General features: G+C 52.1%; 2 protein-coding genes across 4 annotated transcripts; both read right to left on the bottom strand.

Annotated features, from left to right (window-relative positions):
* Positions 1–143: 143 nt before the first annotated feature.
* B3gnt8 (UDP-GlcNAc:betaGal beta-1,3-N-acetylglucosaminyltransferase 8) lies at positions 144–2112 on the bottom strand. Of its 3 annotated transcripts, none has more exons than XM_046455672.2 (2): positions 1819–2112; positions 144–1545 (listed from the first exon to the last, which is right to left on the bottom strand). In XM_046455672.2, exons 1-2 carry the CDS (start codon positions 1832–1834, stop codon positions 326–328), a joined length of 1236 nt encoding a protein of 411 aa, XP_046311628.1. In that variant the 5' UTR covers positions 1835–2112; the 3' UTR covers positions 144–325. The 3 variants fall into 3 exon arrangements, with proteins under 3 accessions (XP_046311628.1, XP_046311631.1, XP_046311630.1); XM_046455675.2 differs by having other exon boundaries at positions 144–1569; positions 1971–2111; XM_046455674.2 differs by having other exon boundaries at positions 1971–2108.
* A 2534-nt stretch (positions 2113–4646) lies between these two features.
* Dmac2 (distal membrane arm assembly component 2) lies at positions 4647–11736 on the bottom strand. Its single transcript, XM_046455824.1, has 6 exons — positions 11688–11736; positions 9499–9695; positions 8022–8102; positions 6461–6597; positions 6195–6357; positions 4647–5786 (listed from the first exon to the last, which is right to left on the bottom strand). Exons 1-6 carry the CDS (start codon positions 11703–11705, stop codon positions 5660–5662), a joined length of 723 nt encoding a protein of 240 aa, XP_046311780.1. The 5' UTR covers positions 11706–11736; the 3' UTR covers positions 4647–5659.
* Between the last annotated feature and the right edge of the window lie 748 nt (positions 11737–12484).

Here is a 12484-nt window from a genome sequence, read left to right as displayed (position 1 = left end):
TAGTGTCCAGTAAAGTGACCAGGATACCTATCAGATCTGCCACTCCAGGAAGGGGTTTGTCTACAGTGAAGGTCCAAGGGCAGCTGAGCTCTGCTTCGTTGCACCCCGTGGCCCCACAGATGCAAAAACCATTTGAGGCCTCAGAGTGGGGAGTACATATTTTTCAAAAACAAAAGGTAGACAAAAACAAGCCTCATCCTTTCTGTCCAGTCCCCTGGACAAAGAGTGCCCAGGAGTGGCTCAAGCAGTCCAGGATCCAGGACCTGCACCCTCACACCAAGACCTGCGGGCGGGGGCAGACCAGGTTAGCCCCTTCTCGCAAGGCTCAGCACTGTGGCTGCAGCTCCTGCAGCTGTCTCCAGAGCCGAATGCTGTCTTGGGGGCTGAGGGGCCGCACCAGCAGCAGGTCTCGGAGTGTACAGGGGTCTGTGGTGCGGTCTGCCGGCCAGGCTGTGAGGAAGCCTGGGTGTGTCCGTGGTACTAGACCCAGGGCTCGGAAGCAAAGGCCTGTGTAGACATCATCGAACGGGAAGGGTGCCACGCGGGCTGCCGCCTGCAGCAGCCAAGGAGCCAGGCGCCCCGCGATGACGTAGCCACCCCCACTCGCATAGGCTGGGTAACCACCTTCAAAGAAGGACCCGGGCACATAGAAGGGTCCCCCAGGCTTCCTGAGGGGCTTGGCCTGGGTGAAGACCTCACCCAGGTAGAGACTTCGGGCCCAGGTGGGCGGCAGGGCCTGCAGGTGATCCAGCAGGGCGGGCATGTGTACAAAAGCATCGTCCTGAGCTTGCAGGACAAAATTCACCTCCGGACAGTGGTGGCCCAGCCAGGCCAGCAACAGCAGGTCTTTGAGCGTCCGGTTGTAGGGGACGTCAAGGAAATCCCAGAGCAGCAGGTCATTGTAGCGACGGCTCTCCCAGGCCACCAGTGAGCGCAAGTCAGGCCCCCCCTCACCCACTGGGGACCCCAGCAGGAAGAGCCGCCGAATCCCAGGAGCTGGACGGCCCCACGTCTCCCTCACGGCCTGTCGTTCTGCAAAGCGTCCTGGTTCCGACTTGACAGCCAACAGCAGGAAGGGGACATTAGTGTCTGAGCAGCTGGCTACTTGGCTGCCTTCAGGCAGCCACTGTGGGAAGCTCCGGCAGGCTGCTGACAGCAAGAAGCGACGGAGGTCCTCAGGGTAGGAGGTGAAGTCTGGGATCTCAGCAGCAGCAGCAGCTCCCCAAGCCTGGCAGCCCCCTGCCTCAGCACTGTTCTCACTGGGCAGGGCTCTCAGCCGCCACTGCTGCTGGTTCCAATAAGCTGAAGGCAGTGGGCCAGTCTGGCCCAGGCGGGCTGAGAGATTGGCAGGCAGGGTGGGCTCAGTGCTGGCTGATGTGGGGCCTGACAGCGTACCCCGGGGTCCTGGGTAGGCCTTGCTAAGCCGGGATTCGGAGGTCCACTCGATGTACACTTTGAGGCCCAGGAGCGTGAGCAATGCTGACAGGCAGAGCAGACACTTGGGGCAGCGCATGACCTGGCCCAGGGAAGGGGCAGCCGAGGGAGCTGCAAAAGGGAGTCACAGGGGAGCTACAGCGGTGTGACCAGCCTCTAGAGAGGGCCCAGCCGGGCCCCAGGCAAATTGCCTCAGTTTCTCACTGTCTTAGCCAACCCTGTAATGGCTTCTCTCATTCTCTGACCCCAACAGGTCACCCCCAGCCTGCCAGGGACCCAACTGGACTGGGGACTTTCCCCTCCATTCCAATCCCATTCTTTTTCCACCTTCCTAAAAGCCCTGGAGGTGACCTAGTCCCCATTTCCACTGGCCACCATTCCTACCTCCTCTTCTCTCCATTCTTCCCAGGAATCAGGATCACTTGATCCCCAGCTGGCTGGAGGGTTCCTTTCACTTCTCAGAAACCCAGCCTCCCTCTCCCAGCAACACTACTCCAGGGACAGGGTTGGGGGACCGGGATCTGTCTCCTCTGTACCTTTTGGTCTGGCTCCCACCAGCTCCGGCACGGCCGGGCCTCTGGTCAGGTTTTCTCGGTGCTGCCCCTGCCTGAGTGTCGTCAGGCTGCCAGCCCAGCCCAGCCCAGCCCAGCCCAGCCAGGGCGGGAGCAGGAGGCTGGAGGGCCCCAGGGGCTGGGAGGGGCTGGGGCGGGGCTGAGGGAGGAGGGAGTGGGGAGGCGGGAGGCCCAAGGGGAGATGAGCCTCCCTGCATGTTAGGGCTGGTTTTCTGGTGAGATGGGCGGGGGGGGGGGGGGGGAGGTGCAGGGGTGGCCACAGCAACAGATGGGACCCTGTGAGGCCCAGGAGGGGTAGTCCAGGAGCCTAGGGGAGAGCGTCCAGGAGAGGGTGAGGCCAAGGACTGGGTGGTGTCAGAATGACCCAGAGGGAAGCCGAGTCCCAAAGAGGAAAGATGGGGAGGGAGGCCAGGGGCTGGCTTGAGGCCACAGCCCAGAGGCGGTGTGAATGTGCTGAGTGGGGATGGATCGGCCGCCAGAGATAGGGATGTTTGCTGTTGCGCCTGTAGTCGGGGTAGGGGTGAGGACTGGCCTGGCAGGGAAGAGGCGGGACATCAAGAGGAGAGAAAGACAGCCAGGGAGACCTCGGCCAGGAGTCAGGAAGAGAGAAAAGAGGGAGACAGAGATGAGAGAGCCAGGAGAAGATGGGGAAGGTGCCCTGGAGGGCGTGGAGCAGGGAAATGGACATGGGTTGGCTAGGAAGCCCCTGCAGGAGCCGAGGTTGAGGGCTGTGGGTGGAGGACTGGGAGCAGGAAACCGGAAGGTGGAGACTGACCCTGGGAGAGGTGAAGGGAGCCTGTAAAAGGAACCAGCAAAGAGGAACAAGGAAGAAGGACCAGGTGAAGGGGAGCTAAGTGAAGGGCAGTAGGGGTGATGGGGGAGCACACCGGAAGCCAAGAGAACCTCCCCACTCTTTGCCTAGGCCACCCACCCGAAGGGAGGCCTGTAAGCAATTCCTAAGGCTCTCACCCAGTCCTGGGGCCAGCTGCCCTGGTGCCTGCCCCTCCCTCGCTGCAGTGACTTCAGCATCACTCATGTCCCACCCCTGGGACTAGAAAAGGTGTCTGCCTGTGTTTACACCCCTGTCCTCCAGGGGCCTCTGCTGTTGGGACTGCGCCAGCTATCTAGGGAGGGAATAGGTGGGGCTTCCTTGTCCCACTGTCTCCTGGGACCTTGGGGCTGACCTCTTCACCCCACCTGGTTTGGAGAGATACTGTCCAGAGTTTGTCAGGAACCCAGTCAGCAGCAGAAGCTTGTTATCTGTCCAGCTCTGATTTCCTCCCTAAGGTTTGAATAATGGAACAGCTGGAGGAAGAGAGTGGGGTGGAAGTGGTGAATGCCAGTGGAATAAAAGCTACTTCTAGGAGAACGGCCAGGGGCCAGGCAGGGCCAGGCAGGGCCAGCCTGCCTCACCTGGGGTCAGGAGAGGAGGTCAAGCCCCCTGAACTCCTGCTCATCTCACACAGAGGTTTTGGGCCCCTCTCCTGGGGCGTCATTCTGGGTCCATTGAGGAGAAACCATATAGCAGTTGGAACAGGGAAAGTTTGATATAACTAAACTTGGGATTGAAGAAATGCAGGATTAGTCTGTTAATAAGAGGTGTCTACTTGTGGATTGCAGTTGAAGGTAGCCGTGCAGATCCAATTTGATCACTCCAACCTGGTGTGTCTGTCTCCCTAATTAAGCCTTTGGATTCCTTGCCTCTATATTATGCCAGGGCAGTTCTAGTCTCAGCCTCTTTACTGCAGGCTACTTTTGGGTCCAAGTTCCAGTCATCCAACCAAGAACTGTTAGAACCACCCCTGTTGCACAAAGTAACCCATTAAATCAGGCATCTCTGGTAAGTGTGCTCACCTTGCAAATGTCAAAGCCCCAACTAGTGTCAGAACCACCCTCATTGGTCTGACACACTTAAAATCCATTCCTGCACACATTTCCCAAGTTTCCGACTATACATATATTTGCAGTCTTGTTCTATGGTATGTAAGCTGTTCCTTCCTGTATCCTGGTAGGTACCTGTTCCCCTGGAGCAAGCTGAGATTTGACCCTGGGCATTTATGGATGTGGGGCAGCAGGGGAACACTGTAAGTCTTAATAATGGATGCCCCCTTTCAAAGTGAGGATCCCAAGTCATCACAAGTTTTCCAAGCATAGGCAGGTTGATAGATCCCTTGGCACTGGTAAAGGAGTCTCTGAGTAACTTGACGCTTTGAGATGGGGTCCAACAGATGACCATTATAGCTTTTGGTGCTATAATGAAACCTCTCTAGTTCTTAGATGTGACATATTGGGCTTGTCATTATCTGTAAGCACTTAAAGGCATTCCCAAGAATCCATCAACATCTTACTGTTTAGAATTGTCCCAACTGTCACAGCTTTCAAGCCCAGCAGCCACCGGAGCTCCCACGCACGTGTTTCAGTTGGCAGCTCATCATGCTGGATCACCATAGGTGATGCCAGGGCTCTGATGCCACTGTGTTCTGGGGCATCCTGTTTCCCATCAGCAAGGAGCTTAGGGCTATGCTTAAGCCCAAAGCTACAACCAAACCAATCCCAAAACTATTTGGGAGTCTGTGTCCTGAGAAACTGCAGACAGATTCTGCATCCATCTGGATCCAACCAGGAGAGGAAACCACACAGTAATTTCAACAGGCAAAGTTTAATATAAAGAATTATTGATCTCAGCAGTGAATTGGGATCACAAGGAATTCATTGGTAAACTGCCTCCGAATTGACCAGAAGCCCATCCGGAGTGCTGGGGAGTTATTCACAGAGAAGCATCAACGGAGGCCCCTGTGAGACCACTGGTGGAGGGGGCGGGCACCAGAGGAGGCTGTGGACCACAGGCTCTCCAGGAGCTGAGTGCGGGGGAAGCCACCAGCCCAGCAAGACCAAGACCTGGAGCAGGTAAGCTGTAGGTACAGCAGATCACGGGCCTCTCCTCCTGGAGTGTTCCTCCAGCACCCTCTGGCGGGAAGTCTGTCCTGCCAGTTGGCAAAGGAAAATATTTTAAAGGCCCAGCTTCATTTTCACAGAGCAGGCAGAAAAGTTGAATTTGGAGCTCAAAATCAATAAATCAATTACTGGCAACACTGTGGGAGTTCGGGTGGTACTGGCCTTCAGTAAGTGTGGGCCAGGGATGCTGGACATGCTGCTGTAAGCTGACCAGTCCTGCACTGGGGAGAGCCACTGCTGTCAAGTGCTTGCAGCACCCCATGTCAGGGTCCCTGCAAGAGACGGCCACATACTCAAATGTGGAACAGCTTAGGAGAGGCCTCTTGACAAGGCTGAGCCATGCGTGGGGCGAGGACAGCTCCCTGTCCTACTGATTGGGAGACTCTACCTCACCAGGCCCTAGAGGCAGGGGAAGGAGCAGTGTGTGGAAAGGAGTGCCTGACAGGGTGACAAGAACCCTGACTGCCAGCCAAGGGCAGCTGGGAATAAACACCTGACCTCACGCCCTCCTTCCCTCGGACCTGCCAGGCCCCCTTCCCTGCTGCGTGATCCCCATTGCAAGTCAGAGTGTGGGCACCATCACACATTCCATCACAGGGCTATATATGTAGCTGCTGCCATCCACGGGAGAGCAGAGCGGGCTGAGGTCAGGCAGGGTTGGGACTGGCCGAGTCCTGAGGCTGCTCCTCCAGCCTCAACTACAGCACCTGGTCCTCATCCATCCCCAGGACCTCACAGTTGGGCAGCATCTCCTCCACCAGGATCCGAGTGAGGCCTGGGTAGGACACAGCTGGGAGGTTTGAGATGTCCAGCCTGCGAAGGTTCCTGAGGGAAGGAAGGGCACTGCATGAGGACAGCATGTGTGTGCTTACAGTAGCTTTTTTTTTTTTTTTTTTTCTGGGGATGGAACCCAGGCCTGAATGGCTAGGGCTAGGCAAGTGCTCTACCACTGAGCTACAACCCTGATCTCAAAACTTTATTATAGTAAGCCCATGAAATCCCCTGGTTAAGTATACATGGTTCTGCATCAGTGTAAATACCATGACGGCTTCATTAAAAGAAAACCATCATTTTAATTCTTCCAGACGTGTGCTGCAACTGCTCATCCATACCTACCCCACAACCTTAGGGTATAGGGACAGTCCAAAATTGCTCCCTCCCCACTTTCTCTCCAGCATCAGGGTTGGCTGGGAGATGCCCTGGAGCAGGGCCCAGGCTGAGCTGAGGTCTTACTGGAGGTGGTGGAGGCAGGCGAGGCCCCGTTCAGAGATGTGGGGACACCCTGATAGTGAGAGCTCCTGCAGTGAACCGGCCAGCAGGTAGAGGCGGCTGAGACACCAGTCGTCCACATTGGGGCAGCGCTGCAGCGACAGGGACTGGAGCTCCTTCAGGGGCACTGTAGTGGGAGAAGGCAGGAGGGTAGCAGGGGCTGTCTGGAGCCTACCACCAGAAAGGGAGATGTGGAGGCCCTCCGACCCCTTCCCTTTCTGCCCCCTCACAGAGGTTGTCCAGGCCATCGTAGCTGATGGCACAGCCACTGGCGTCCACAGCCTGCACAGGCACTGTCTGTAGCTTCAAGAACTCAAGGAAGAAATGGCCACGCTTATCCGACCTGATCCACTCATGGTCCTGAAACCTGCAGAAGAGAGGGAGGGAAGCCAGGGGTGGCAGTGCAAGCCTATAATTCCTGCAACTGAGGAGGCTGAGGCAGGAGGATCACAAGTTCAAGGACAGCCGGTAGTTAAGTGAGGTCCTCAGCAACTTAGCAAGGCCTGGTCTCAAAAAAATAAAAAGGGCTATATATGTAGCTCAGGGGTAAAGTACCCCTTGGCTCAATTTCAGTACCAAAGGAGGGGGGAGAGGGAGGGAGTATTGATATTGATGTTTCCAATTCCCCAGAACCCTCCCTTGCCCCTATGATAAAGCGACTGCACTAACACACTTCCTGTATACACATCAGCCTGTGCTGAGAGCCTCACCGCGAGGGCCATGTTGGATCTCATGACAATTCCAACACAGATGGAATGCTTGTCCAGGCTCACACACCTGGAGGCTGAGAGGCCTAGGGAACACAGATAACATATGAGCACAGAGCTGGGTGCATTAGTCCTTGTAGATGGGCAATGGTTATAGGCATTCCAGACTGTCCTAAGGAGGTTGCTCAAGGAAGTGCTCAGACTAGGTCCAAGTTGTTTATTTTTTAAAATTTTTGCAGTACTGAGAATTGAACCTGGGGTGCTTCATTACTGAGCTACATCCTTAGCTCCTTTTATTTTTTTAAAATATATATTTTTAGTTGTAGACAGACACAATACCTTTATTTATTTACTTTTATGTGGTGCTGAGGATTGAACTCAGTGCCTTCAATGTCCTAGGCAAGTGCTCTATCACTGAGCTACAACTCCAGTGCTTTTTTTTTTATTTTGAGACAAGGTCTTGCAAAGTTATCCAGGCTGGTCTCAAACCTGCAATCCTCCTGTTTTGGCCTCCTGAGTTGCTGGGGTTTCAGGTGTGCACCACTGTGCCTGGTCAGGTAAGCGTTTCAAATGGAACAAACATGAGGATTAGATGAATCTTCTGGGAACTATTTTTCCAAAAAGAAGGAAAAAATATCAGGAAGGAGGAGAAAGGGAAGGAGAAACAAGTGGGGAGAGGGAGCGAGAAAAAGAAAAACTATTTTCTTTTTGAGATGAAGTCTAGCTATGCTGTTCAGGCTGGCCTTGAACTCCCAGGCTCACGCAATCCTCCTGCCTCAGCCTCCTGAGTAGGTGCTGAGACTATAGCAGTGACTAACCAACTTTATTGAGGACATGTTATGCAAGGCCTCATTACAGATGTTTAGACTACAGAATTCCAGCCCTTACTGTAAACCTTGTTGATTAGCTACAATCATCAATCACATTTTATAGATGACACAACAGAAGCCCAGGAACAGGTCCCACACCCCACAGCCACTAGGTGGCAAAAACTGGTACACAGGAAAGCCCATTTGACTGCAGAGGCTGGTCTGGGAACCCTGCTGCCCCTCCCAACCCACAACAGAAACCTTTGCTGTCATACTTGACTGCACCTCCCTGCTTCAGGACAAAGAAGGCTCCTGCGATGTACGGGCCATATTTCTCCTGGATGTGGGCGAGGGATCTGCCAAGAAAATGGTAGTAAAGGTAAATCCTGAGAGCACCGCACCCCTCGCCATGCCCTAGTGCGCTGAGAGGGGCAGAGTCCAGAGCACTGGGCAAACACACCTGGCTGTGAATTTTTATTGAATGCCCATTAAATACTGGGCACTGGGGGCACAGTGGTGACCACAGCAGATAACCATCCCTGACCTTCCTTTTTGAGCTATCTGAAAAGAGATAGATGACGCTCCAGGAAATAACCACAAATGGCAGAGTACCAACACAATGACGAAAAGAAGTCATGGTGGACACCCACAGGGAGTGGCTTGGTCAGGGGCTAGACTGGTGGAGACTGGTTTAGTTTTAGGTGTTAAAAGACAGTTCTGGGGGTGGGGCTGGGGCTGTATGTAGCTCAATGGTAAAATGCTTGCCTTGCATATGTGAGGCACTGGGTTTGATCCTCCGTACCACATAAAAATAAATAAAGATACTGTGTGTTTATCTGCAACTAAATAAATATTTTTAAAAAATTAAAAATACTGGGCTGGGGTTGTGGCTCAGTGGGTAGAATACTCGCCTAGCACGTGTGAGGTGAGTATAAACAAAATAAAGGTATTGTGTTGTAACTAAAAAATAATAATAATAAAAAAGACAGTTCTTGGAGGCAGTGACATTGGGCAGACTTGAATAGTGAGAAGGAATGAGAAGGTCAAGGCCAGGGCCTGCCAGGCCTAAGGAGCAGAGTAGCCAAGCTCAGAGGCTTGAATTTCAATGGCTGGGTTCATAGCAACAAGGAGGCCTTGTAGGTGGGGGTGAGGGGAGTCCCTGGGAGGGGTCTCAAAGCTCATGGCAGCCAGGTCTTAGGGCCTTGGAGATGGGGCTTTTACTTTAGTTAGTCAGAAACCACTTGGAGTTTTAGGCAGGTGGTGATGGTTTGTATTTTACTTTCTTGTGGGTCCTTTGGTTGCTTTGTAGACTGTAACTGAGAACATATTAAAGGTCAAGAGATGACCACAGTGACCTGACATTATAAACAGTGGAGGTGACCAGACCTGGAATATTCTAATGTTGATGCACTGAATGTGGAGGGCGGAGAAGCTAAGAGTTAAGAGGATTCCTTAAAAATCAGTCTGAATGTCAGTAGCACCAGTTCCTGTGATGAGGAAGGCTTAGAGGTGAGCAGGTTCTTTTAAGGTGAAATGAAAGGTTTTATTCTAGCCATGTTAGGTGTGAGGCCAGGTAGATCCCCCAAGTGGAGCTGTTGGCAGCAGGTGCCTTGAGGAGGGTGTGGGCGGGATATGAAGATGCAACAGTGGTAGGGAAGCCCTGGTGCTGGCTGGGAGCAGCAGGGCAGGAGTGAAGCTCTTACTGGTGAGGCCTGATTAGCAGGCAGGGTCTTGCAGGCTGCAGGTTCTCACCGATTTTCCTTGTGCACCTTCGCTATCTTCCTCTGGAGCAAGTACTGTCTCAGAGCCTCCACATCGTAGAAATGGTCAGTCAGGAACTGGAGTAGTGTCCTTCTCTCCCTCTGACTGCCCTCCCGGGGCACTGCCCCACTCAGACCATGGATGCCCCTAGTACCTCCATTATATATTGGGGCCAGCAGGCACAGGAACTGGGGAGAGGAAGAGGAAAGAGAGGCTGGGTCTGGAGCTGGACCTCCCCTCCCTTCTTGTTCCATGAACCTCAATCCCTTGCTTCCTGAAAGTTCTCCTTTCAGAACTTCCCAATTCTGAGCTGGGGATGAAGCTCAGTGGTAGAGCACCTGCTTCATTGGCACAAAGCTCTGGGTTTAATCCTTAGCACCAAGAGAAAAATATAAAACTCTTTGGGATTCCAAAAATTTCCCCATATTCTTCCTTTATTTTTTTTAAAGAGAGAGAGAGAGAATTTTTAATATATATATATATATATATATATATATTTTTAGTTTTCGGCGGACACAACATCTTAGTTTTGTATGTGGTGCTGGGGATCAAACCCGGGCAGCACGCATGCCAGGCAAGCGTGCTACCGCTTGAGCCACATCCCCAGCCCCCCAAATTCTTCCTTTAATCAACCCTAAATTTTCTCCTTGATTTAGACAAATATTCTGTTTTTTTATAAATTCTTCCACCAAGTTCTGTTTTTTTCTAAAAACCTCAATTGTCTGACTCCTTTAATTTCTGACAAATTGCCCGTTAATTTTACCCAATTCTCCCTGGAATCTTCCTGATTGACCCTTTTCTTTCCACTGAAATATAATCTTAATTAATTTTATTTTGTTAGTACTGAACAAAGTTCAGTTAGTATTGAACCCAGGGCCTTGGGGAGTGCTAAGCAAGCACTCTATCAATGAACTATTGCCCCAGACCTCCCTTTAAATTTATCTCTTTAATTTACCATGGACAGAGCACTTGGGCGCTCCCTAAACCTGAGAAGACCAAAAAATGTATGTGCCTTTAAGAGAAGGTTTGAAAAATGGAGGTGCATGCCCACAAGAGAAGCCCCCCCAACCCTTGATTTCCCTTTCAAAGCCTCCTCTGCAGTACTGGGGGTTGAACCAGGGGCGTTCTGCCAGTGAGCTACATCCCTGGTCCTTTTTAAAATTTATATTTTGAGACGGGGTTGCTAAACTAAACCCCCAGGTTGGTCTCGAACCTCTGATCCTCCTGCCTCAGCCTCCTCAGTCGCTGGGATCACAGATGTGCACCCTCTGCGCTGGGCTAAAATTTCTTCTGTAACCAAAATCGCTCATTCTCCCTTTTGTCCAAACCTTCGTGTGTGTGTGTGTGTGTGTGTGTATTTGTGCGCGCACACGCGCACCAGGTATTGAGCCAGGGCGCTTACCCACTAAGCCACATCCCCAGCCCTTTTTCATATTTTTAAATTTAGAAAAAGGGTCTGGCTTAGTTGCTTAGGGCCGCGCTAAATTGCTGAGGCTGGCTCTGAACTCGCGATCCGATGGCCTCAGTGTCCTGAGCCGCTGGGATTACAGACTTGCGCCACTGCGCCCGGCTCCTCTAAAAACTCTGAAACTGACAATTTTCCCTGAATTCATTCCTTGATTTTTACCCAATTCTTTAAATTCTCTTAACGACTATCGCAAATCCCGTAATTCCCCTCAGATTCTTTTCACTGGAACTCCCAAATTCACATCTTCATTCCTAACTCTGTCCTCATGGTACCACTGGTTTTTCCACCAAAATCACTAAATCTCCATGAATTTCCCTCAAATTTATTCTCCGGGCTCCACCCTCGAACCCAATCCCTAACTCTCAGGCAAAACATTCCCAGAGCTCTTCTCCGCCCAGAACCCACCCTCGCATGCTCATTGGCTCCTTGTGCGATCAGTTGTACCCCTCAGTCCGATTGGCTAGGCACACATTCCCATTGGTTGCCCTCGCCAAGTCCCCTCCCACTTGCTCCCTAAAACTCCGCCGCCGATTGAGGCTCCCGGGATCCTTCCTGCCCTCTGCCCCCTGCCCCATAGCCCCTGAGGTACACTCCCGGTGTGAGACCTAGCCCCTAGCGGGAGATGCCTCTGTTCCCTTATACCGGGCTCCCGAGGGTGGAGGCTGTAGAGCGGACTTCAATTTCGGGAGCTCTAGGAGGCCCGGTCACTTACCGACCTGGGCGCTGCCATCTTGCCGGGCTTACGTAGTCGGAAGGGGCCGGTCTTTTCTTTTCCCGCCCCCCCCCTTTTCAGTCGCAAATGCCTTCTCTTGTGGCCACACCCTCTTAAAGGCACATTCTGATTTTTAGCTTACTCGCTTTTAAGGATTGCTTGGAGTACTTTCTCCACGGACCTGAAAAATGGAACTCTACATGTCCTTCCCTAGGAAAGCTGGACAGTCCTTCTGTCCCTAGAAAAGCTGTACATTCACTTCCTTAGACTGCAGCTGCAGTTCCCTGATTTCCTTCTCTTCAGAATAATTTGGCTAAAAAACAGATTGTGTCTTTTTTTTTTAAACCGGAGTCAAGCTAGGGGAAGGTGGAGTGGGTGATGAGGTCAGACATAAGGGTAAGAAACTGAGATCAGATCTCAAGACTGATATTGTGAAGTGTTCAACCTATTTTGGAGGTCAAGCCTAGATCGCTTAAAGATTCAGTGGGAAGTCTTGTGTATAGAAGTTTTCATTCTCTCATTCCGCAGATACTTCCTGAGCACTACTGTGGGGTGTTAAGTACTGTTCTGAGTGCTGAAGTTACCTTGGTGAGCAGGACCAACCCAACTTCTCTCTCAGGGAGTCAGCATTCCAGCTGGGGAGAGGATAGATAAGAAGCAAATGAATAAGCAACATCAAGTCAGATAGTGTTTGATAAGAAGTAGATAAAAACAGTGTTTTCATAAATATAATAGGCAGTGACTGGGACATGGAGCCATCAGCAAAAATGCCTTTCTGAAGAGGTGACATTAATGAT

This window comes from Marmota monax, unplaced genomic scaffold (genome assembly GCF_021218885.2).
Source record: "Marmota monax isolate L192 unplaced genomic scaffold, Marmota_monax_Labrador192_F-V1.1 WCK01_AAM20220418_F8-fsc00149, whole genome shotgun sequence".
Taxonomy (NCBI): Eukaryota; Metazoa; Chordata; class Mammalia; order Rodentia; family Sciuridae; genus Marmota; species Marmota monax.
The sequence above is the reverse complement of the archived record's forward strand: the minus strand, read 5'-3'. Positions and strand labels throughout refer to the sequence as shown.

What these genes read in the sequence shown, in the direction of transcription:
- Dmac2 (XM_046455824.1), bottom strand. An exon ending in AAGGTGCACAAGGAAAATCG is followed by an intron (nt 8,103 to 9,498) that starts GTGAGAACCTGC and finishes TTTTCTTGGCAG; the next exon opens with ATCCCTCGCCCACATCCAGG. An exon ending in CGATGGCCTGGACAACCTCT is followed by an intron (nt 6,358 to 6,460) that starts GTGAGGGGGCAG and finishes CTCCCACTACAG; the next exon opens with TGCCCCTGAAGGAGCTCCAG.